At 35.1% G+C, this 10,023-nt stretch overlaps 1 protein-coding gene across 1 annotated transcript in view; it reads left to right on the top strand.

Moving 5' to 3' along the window:
- The first annotated feature begins 3,748 nt into the window (after nt 1–3,748).
- The window catches only part of LOC103038099 (receptor tyrosine-protein kinase erbB-4), a 241,984-nt gene continuing 235,709 nt past the window's right edge, over nt 3,749–10,023 (top strand). Inside the window, exon 1 of the mRNA XM_049473047.1 lies at nt 3,749–4,132. Coding sequence (XP_049329004.1) covers nt 4,003–4,132 — 130 coding nt within the window. The 5' untranslated portion in view covers nt 3,749–4,002. The remainder of the gene's footprint in view (nt 4,133–10,023) is intronic.

Raw genomic sequence — 10,023 nt, 5'->3', positions numbered from 1 at the left:
CCCTTTCATTACATAGATATGTTATACAGTCCAGATAACCAGTCCAGTTATTCACTTCAGCTGTCAGTGGTTTTAATGTTATGACTGACTGGTATAGCTGAAATCCAAAGTCAAAGATACACAGTGCTGAGTGTCTGAACACTACAGTAACTGACATTGCAGAGATCAGACATTTCAAAGGAAGTGGAAGTTTAGCATACTGTTAAGTGTTTTTTAAAAATGAAAAATGTACAAACTATGCTTGATCCCTTTTGGTTCTGTAACAAACAATTGTATTAAATGTTTCAGTTCATCAGTTAATTAAAGATAAACACATCAGCAGCGGTGTTTTAACCACTGCTATTTTGGTCAATCAGAGGAAAATATTAATGCTCAAATCTGTATATATTTATTGTTGTTATATTTAAGACATTATTCTCATTTGGATTTCATTTAAAGATCAGCTTTGTCACAGATGTTTCTCCTAAAATTGTTCAGGAGAAATAGCATCAGACAAAAATGGGAGATACTTCTGAGATTAAGGGAGTCAAGACTGAGAATCTGATTTAAGACACACATGAATCCTGGGGATGTCTATCGGCTGACTACCAAACCCAGGTATCAAACCCTCAACCTTGTCATTGATGGTCCATTGCTCTAACCCCTGAGCCACCACTGCCCTAAAGCTACTGTAACATCATTTAGATATTAAGAACTAAAGCTTTGTAACCCTAACCAAACATATTTAATTCAATCAACACAAACACCTGTCCAATCACTTTTACCTTTTAATGTTTCAACCTTTTATTTCTTAAACAGAAATAATTTTGTATAGTAAAAATAAAATTATAGAAGTAATGCCCTAAGTGTTGGTACAATTTTACATGCTAAAACTTCAATGTGTTTAAAAAAGCCTGCTATTTCGCATGCAGCACAGAAAAAGGCACTTTGTGTTTGGATGAGAAATAGTTAAGTTCATTTTGAGATTCTTGCCTTGTGTTATTATTGTGGCAAATCTGAGCACAATGTCAGACTTCATTGAGCTCTATGGTAAACCTCAAAAGAAGAGACACATAAATGACTGAGCTCTTTATCTCAAGAGACACATTTGAGCAGAGGGGGTTTATGCTACATCTGGTTTGTCTAATTTGTGATCTCATTGTTAACTTGGAGAAACTACCGAGATATTAAGGAGATTTTAAATTGTCCTTTCATCTTGGTTCAGAACAACTTAAACCAGACTTGTTGTGTTTTTTTACACTGGGATGTTGGTCAAGCAGCTCCAGATCAGCATAAACCATAAAATAGTTCAAATAGTTACTATTGGATAAACATTTCAAGCTGTTTTTTAACTATGACTATTTCACAATGTGATTAGTTTAGAGCAGCTTTTTTATTTTCCCCTACTTGTGCAAAACTACAGACGGGATTCATAAATTATGACACAATCACCTTTTTAACTCCTCGTCTTCACTGCTAATTGTTTTTACAGTTCAGCACTAGATGGCACTGCTGGATTATAAATCACCACTTTAAATTTCAGCACTTCACCACAGCTTGCTGGGAAGTTTAAATCTAAACCGTGTAAAGTGTAGTATGAACAGGACCTGTGCTAGTAATAATAATTGCTAGCATTAATACTGTAAAATTTCAACCTATATTAATCAGCTTATTATCCTTATAAGCTTATATACTAATGATGAGATCAGATTTTTCCCAGATTTAAGAGTAAGGGACCAGCAGTGTGGGACGTCCTCAGTGGGAGGTCATAAAAGTACAAGTGGAAACAATGTAAGTAAAAATGGAAGAGATAAACTGTGTTCAAACATTAATAAAACACACAGATAAGAAAACATAGAAGCAACTGTAAAGGCAAAGTAAGCATTATCAACAAAACAATTTGTGGACAAATTGTTAATGTTCATACAATGTTTTAGTGTGAGCATGTGAGAAACAAAAGAGAAAATTTTATTGTTTAATTTTGTTAAACACTTTCCCCTACAAGTTCCCACACAAAATACAAGATAGCATAACAAGATGAATAGCCTGCTCTCCACTGTGATTAATTCAATTTTTAATAACATTATATCAGTTGTAATTTTTAATTGTAGTAGACTTTCCCTTATTCTAAGACACCACAATTACAATTGCCCTCTAATATACCTAAAAAATTGCACATTTTGTTGATGTTCTAAGTGTAAGTAATTTGACAAATCCTGTTCTCAGATGGTTTAAGCTGGAGTTTGATGGTTAGGGTGGTTGAAAGCTAGTCATCCAGGTGATAATAGGGTGATACCCTAAACTGGTAAGATAACTGGTCAACCAGCTTCTGATCAGCATAATGTATAATGAATTTGTTTGTTTTAGTCATGTTGATCAAGCCAGTCAACCAGCATGTTCATACTGTTTCAACCAGTATGGCCAAACTTGGTTACATTGATGGAAACATTTCTTAAGGTCAACCAACTTTGCCTCTGTTTCAGCAGGGTCTGTAGAGTCTGGTGGGATGCTCCTGTCCTGGGTGTCAGATTTCTGTTGTTTTTTGATTTTCCTACTCAAGCACACCTGATTCAGCTCACATATTAATTGGCAGGTTTGGAATGTTCAAACAGGGACTATAACAAACCAATCAATTTGTCCATAAACACAGTATCATGGTGTGTGTTGCAATTTCATTCAACGCCAGATCACCTAGGGTTTTCATTACAGGCAATTTGACAGCGCAACTTTACTTTAAGGGGGTCCTGCAACGAATGACCCTACCTTTATTGAAAAGACAGTCTGGTGCAAATCTGGTTTCAAGAGGACATTGCTGGTCCGCATACTTCTACCCTCTTAAGAGTTTGCCTTGAAGACACTGCAGATACTATACCATGTTCAGCTGCATCTCCAGACCTATCTCTACTGTCACACCACACAACAACCTGTACCTGTGGGGCATCACCAAGATTAACAGGACTAGATATACTGGGAATCACACACTCTCAAGTTGCGAGATATTGCCACACCTGTGTCTTATCAAGCGTTTGTTCTGTGTTTACTATTTCTGTTTATTTATTTATTTATTTATTTATTTGTTTGTTTTAATCTCTTGCCTGCCTTTTTGTTTACAATTTTTGTCTTCCACTATCTGCAAGGAACTGACTCCATTAGGAACCTCTACAACTCCATGCAGTAGAGTGTAGAGAACTTCATGGAATGGAGAGTTTCCATGGCTGAGCAGCTCCATCTAAGCCTTACATAATTAAACACAATGCAGGTAAATGGATACTTGTGGCAATGTAGTGTACAAGCATGCTACTTGTGCTTTTTTAATGATTTTTGTGAGTTTGTTTTGTTTGCAGTAACTGTATAGATTTTCGATAATATGTTTTGGAAACAGAAAAACTGAAGTAAATGAGAAAGAAATGCTTTTCCCAGGTTGTTGTATATGGTTTTCCGGCAAAAAAGACTTGAGTAAAAGGAAATCACGATCAGAACTTACTTAAATCCAAAGTCGTATGTAAGTAGTATAAAATTCTGAGGTGGACTTTCTTCTTCAGCTTCTGTTTCATAACATAGTTTTCCAAACATTTCTTTGAAGATGAGTCTAATTACATCAACACACAAAAACAGAAAAATGGATGCTGAGCTTGGCTTGTGGACGGTCCAATCCGCTGCAAGGTGGGCGTGGTTAGAACTCACCGAGTGATTATAAGGCAGAGCAGGGCTTCAGACTTGGGCTCTTCATCTTCGAGCATCATCAATTCCAGAACTGATACGTACACGTACTTTCTATTCAACCCTTGGTGGTATTATTGTTATATTAATATTTTTATGAAAATTAATATTATCACACACTCTATAGAAACATACACACAATCACACACCGTACACACTCTCTGTTTGATCTATCTACATGAACTTTACCTGTTCTGGAGGAGTTAACTAGAGGACGGAGGATCTGGTGATACTAACCCAGTGGAGAAGATCTGGTGAGTTCAGCCTGTAGAAGATCAGCGGTGGAGATGAGGAGTGGGTGAGATGGAGAACCGTCAGAACCGTCCACGACTCAGCCCAATGGAGCCGGGCTCGCTTCGGTACTGCCTCCTCCTCCTGCTGCTGCTGCTGCTTCTCACCGCGCTGGAGATCAGGACCGGAGAAGCCCAGGCAGGTGAGTGCCTTCAAAAAAGTTATATGGCGGCGAGAACGTGGCGCTGAGAGCCGCTCTGTGCGCGCGACGCGCTGAGCTGTGTGCTGTGGAGTTGAGCCGTTACCATAGCGCTGCTGCTGCTGCTGCTGCCGCGCGCGCTCTCCCTCTCACACCAACGGACGCGCAAAAAGGGTGAAATCTCAGCATTTTTTTTACTTTAAATGGTAAAAACACGGCTTTTCGCTCATATTTCGTTCACTTTCTTGTGATTTCTGAGGTAAAATATGCTGTTCTCTTTCATGCTGGCACACTTTTGTGATCATTTTTGCACTTAAAATTGGGAAATCTGCCGTTTTTTTTTCCTTTAGAAGTGTTAGCATCGATGCTAACGCTGGATTTCTAGGATGGGGACGCTGCTGATGAAGTTGTAACGTTAGCTGTGAGGTAGACTTGTGAGAGAGTGAGAGACTGAAGTGTGAGTCATTTTCACGTGTGTTCGTGCATGTGTGTGTGTATCTATATGTATGTATAAAAATGCCTTTACTGGACACACGGTGGCGCTCTGCTACCAAAAATCAGCAATTTTCCCTTTTCAGCATTACCATTTTCACATCATTCCCATTTGCAATATAATTTAGATGTTTTTTGGGTTGGTTTTCACAAATTTTAAATTTACCTTAATTAGTTTTTTGGTTAGTTGATTATAGGCTTGTCACAATGATTATATTACATCAACGTATCAAACAATGAATTGATATGACCTCAAAAATATTTGATAAACGTGATATCGTCACATATATAACAGTAAACAGTATTTTAGACAGTCATGCTAAATGGCCAATCAGTGCTTTAATAACTGTGACTACATAAACACAGTGTGGACTGCAGTCGATGAAAAAAATGTATATATTTCACAAACTATCATTAATTCAAATTTAATAGTTTTTAAAAGAGTATAATTAGGATTTTCTTTGTTATATTATTATTATTATATCAGTAGATTTAAGGGTTTCAGAAAAACAAAAATATCATTTATCACAATAGTTGACCACTTAGGATTCATTTATGAATATTGATACTAAATTCAAATTCAATGAGCAGTTTATTCATGTGTATTTCCTTACTCTGGGCACATGACTAAATATTTTAAGGTTAAAACCTTAATGCAATGCAAATTACGCAACAAAAATTTCATAACTTGTATTTATATATTTCTCTAGAAATCAGTTCTGAATAAATTCTATGGATCGTAAAACATTTCAGTAAAGCGGTTGAATGGTTAAAACAGAGCTGTAGAAGCTAATATACCCTTTAAAGGGTCTGTGATGCACATACGTCAGCATGGACTTTTTTGGGTTAGTATTGAAGGTAATCAGTTCAAATTAGCACTTTCCCTTTTTCAGTACTCAATTCAGTACCAATTTTTCCTATTTGCCATTTAAATTTGGCTGCGGCATTTTTTCTAAATTTCTATTTCACTTTTGTATGTTTTTTATGTAATGTTAAACCTACTTAGTTCCCATTAATGTAAATATATCACCTTAAAACTAGTCTATTGTTAACAGATTTTATTAAAAAAGTCCTTTTAATAATATATTTACTATCTTGACTGCGGTTGGGTTAAATCGATCTTTCGATTCAAACTAATTGTTATTTGATACCATTTTTGTTGTATATTTTATGATATTAAATAGTTTATAATACTCCAATACCAATATCTATAAAGTCTTAACAATTATTAATCATACTTTAAATGTAATGTACAAATGCAGTGTTGTGGTATTGTATTATCATTGTAATTAATCACAATTATTCTTGGACAAAATGGCATTCAAAGAAATTGATTGGATAAATGTATGTAAATATGTAAACACTAGCTAATATTTTTTTATGTTAGGTTGAGTGAAATATGCCTAAATATTTTTAAACTGAATCAAATTGAATTGTATTGTGCAAAAATGTATTAAATTGTTTTATTAAATAACTATTAGCTAACTTAAAAGATTATTACATTTTTAGATTTAATTTTGTTCAATTTGTTAAATCTTTGGGATTATAAGTAAGCTGCATCATTGTGAAATTATCACAGTATTAAGTGCTACAGTGCTGCTTAGCCTTGGCCCTTTCTGATGATGTCAGGGAAATGTTACTTATTTATTGGCATTATTTTTGTTAGTCACAAGGAACATTTGTACCTTTATGACTGGATTATTACAACACCTTAAAAGAGCTTTAGCTAAGTAATAACAATCATATTAAGAGATGCAGAATATAATTTCAGAATTGTCATAGCAATGTGTGCATGCAAAGTATGTCAAACACAGCTTGCTACAACTTGATTAATACTAAAAGGAAATTTACACGTATTGTCTATTAATTATGTACCAGAAGCAGACTTCATCAGCCAAATATATATTATTTTACTCCAGTCTTCCTCATAGAGAGGGAATTATTAATGTAATATTGTTAATTTCTGGAGAAATCTGGTGAAATCACTGTAATATACATTATTTCAATTACATATTTCAATTAACCAAATATATATTACAACAAAGTATCACCATATCTGCTTTTTTCCCAGTATTTTCAAGCTTTAATTAATATTGAATTATTCCATAATATCCAATATCCAGGCAGATTATTTATTATTTATTATTATATAAAATTATGAGCATTTCAGCATTGTCTGCCCATCTATAGTTAGTCAGGTATATTTAAGTACCAAATATGTGGAAATAATTTAAACTAGCAGATATTTAATATAAAACAATGTATTGAATTTTAAATCAAAGATATGTGTATGCTATACATGAACACAACATAGAAACATAAAATATATATAAAAAATACCTGCAAAAATATTATTACATTTTTCAAGATTTATGCATTCAAATTACTAGTTTGACTACTAGGAGTCAAATCATTATAACAAAAACCACGATATCTCGACACTCGATATATCACGTGACAATTCTCTATGATACTTTACAGAATCTGTGTTACTGAAGAGGATAAAATACTCCTAAATAATCAAATAATGGGAAATATTGTTTTCTTTTTTCTTCACCGCAGGTTTACCTTATTCATTTGATTATTATTAGTACCTCTAATCGGGGGGCGCGAATTTTATGCAGTTTAAATATCGATATATCGAGATATCAGTATATTGTCCCACCCCTACATGATAGTACAACTGCCTACTGACTACTACTATTGAAAAGAGAGAGAGAGAGAGAGAGGGAGAGAGAGATAGAGAGAAGGAGAGGTAAAAGCAGATGCCACTGTGTTTGACCCGGTCTATGTGATGTGACATTTAAGTTGTAAGGAAAATTTGCTGCTGGCTGACTGCCGAGTAAAATCAAATTATTAATCAGCTCCAACTCAGATTACAGTCTGCTGGAGGGTTCATCCTAACTGAGCGAGTGAATATCTCTCCGTAATTAAACTTGTCACTTCTGCCTTCTAGACATGAGCCAGACAAAAAGCCCGTAATCTGTGTTTTAAACTTTCCTTTATTCCACATACTTAATATTTTAAGAACTATAATTACTTTCTGTCTACAGCTGTAATGAGCTTTTTCATTTCAATAATAGGACTTATGTAAACAGTGAGTATCATCTTTAAACAATGAATTAATTTGTCTTTATATAAACTCGTACATGAATGTATTAATTTAAACGCAGCATGCTTGTTTCTGTACAAGCTGATTGAGCCTAGCATAGCATCTTTTCAGCTGATTAATAAACAAGGCAACCAGAGCTGTAAGGTAGTGTAATATTGTTAGGATATTGTTCTTCAACATATATTGCGATATCAAAAAAATACATACATCTTTACCACCAGATTTTGTCAGACATCTGTTTTCCAACATGTATATAAATTTTTATCAATGTGCAATATCGTCCTAAAATTATATTATGATATTTCAGGGTGTTTTTGCAATAACAATATTTTTGGCCGTATGAAAAACACAGAACAATATTGTGTTAATTTCAAGAATAAACTGTATTACTGTCCTCAAGTATTAGTGTATCCTCAAGTGCAGTCGCAAAGACCAGCAAAAATATTATGATGGAATTGGCACTCATCAGGACAGCCCCACGACAGAAAGAGCGAGAGTTTCCTCTGTTGTACAGGATAAATTCATCAGGTGAGAAGGAGAGAAATCTGTGTAGATTAAAGTCCAGTGATCGTTTGACTGAAAGAAAATGTTTTTTTTTTTAAAGAATTAAAGTTTTATTTGGTGCCCCCCTGCAGCAAGACCTGTGGTATTACAAGAGTCCACCTTACTTTCTTACTGCTTTAAAACCTTTATTAACTGTAAAATATATACGCTTAAGCTTTTATTTTAATAATAACAGCTCTTAACCTGATATTGGTGGCTGATAATGTGTGTAATAATGCATATTTTCGAATCGCTGGGCTTATTTATTTGTGGGACCGCGCCTATTGGAGACATGGCTTTTTTGCACTATGCCTCTATAGGCTCCAGCGACTCCCAGTGGTGTAAAATGACATCACATTTGGTTGGTATTTGGTTTGTAAGCGCTGCATCGTTGCTAGGTTACCTGTATGTGGCGGAGTAATACATGGAGAGCTTTGGTTACAGTGCATTACCGGCTGATAATGTCACTCATAAAAATCCTCTCAGCCAATCTCATTGCAGGGTCGGAACTAACTTTGGTAAAATGCATTATAATGCAGGATTCATAGGAAGTGTTAATGCAAAACCCAACACTGATTAAGAGCACTGAGAAGCTCTGGGAAGGATTGTGTTCGTATTATATGCAGGTAAATTGCTGTGGGAAGCTCTTAACTCAGGATAGTTATTGCTTAATAATGAATATACTGTTTTGATTACCTGCAGTTAAGACTTGATGAGCCTTAAGAAGAGCATCACAAAGGCACTAATGTCCACCTAAAATGAAGTGTGACCATAAACATTTAGCTTTATCTCTTTCCTGCAGGTTCGCTGTGTGTATATTTGTGTGTGTGGGTGGGATTGTGTGTGTGATTGTGTGTGTATGTGCACGCTGACTCCTCAGCTACTCTGAAGTCTGGTGGTGAAATATGAAGTTCATGCTCAGTGCTGAAGTGCTCGAGGGAATTTTCACAGACGTTACTTGGGGAAAAAGGTAGCAGTCTTACTTTATAGTTGTATAAAAAGGTGTACTTAAGTACAAAGATCAGGATTCGTCAGCAGGTACTACAGAGAACATCAAACCACTGTGTGATTAAAGCTTATCTTAAGATGTTCTCTTGAACATTTACTAAATCAGCCACAGTTTACCTCTCAGGTAGCTGTTTTTTCACCCTGAACATGCAAACTGTATTAAAAACAGGCCTAAAACCTGAACTCGCAATCTAATCCTCATCCTATAAATACAATCTACACCTAGCTTATGTGTTCATGACAAGGCTTCACAAACTTTCACCTCAACATCTCATCTATTTAACTCTGTTATCTCTTCTTATTGACACTACGTTTCAGAGAGTGGGACTGGTTTCTGACAAAATAGACTAATTGTGAAACTCTATAGAAATGTGTTCCTTTTAGGACTGCACAATATATAATTTCATCGTCATTTTAGCAATGTGCATAAGAAGGGTCATTCCAAATATTTGCCAATATTTGATGGCAAGCCATCAACCGTGGATCATGCATCTTGATTTAGGGCATGTCAGTGTGTCTTTGCTATCATAACGACGGGAAAAGTATGCCTTGCACTGCTGGAAACACTCAAAAAGCATGTATTAATTCTCTTTATGAATCATGGGTGTGTTTAACGTCATAACGTGAAATAAAACATTCAGTGTTTCACTTGCTATTGCCTTTAACGTCCTAAGACCAGAACTCTTGCATGGCATGCCTTTTTTTAATTCTCTAGTAAGTAAAAAACATAAACATTTAC

This window comes from Astyanax mexicanus, unplaced genomic scaffold (genome assembly GCF_023375975.1).
Source record: "Astyanax mexicanus isolate ESR-SI-001 unplaced genomic scaffold, AstMex3_surface scaffold_33, whole genome shotgun sequence".
NCBI lineage: Eukaryota > Metazoa > Chordata > Actinopteri > Characiformes > Acestrorhamphidae > Astyanax > Astyanax mexicanus.
The sequence above is the reverse complement of the archived record's forward strand: the minus strand, read 5'-3'. Positions and strand labels throughout refer to the sequence as shown.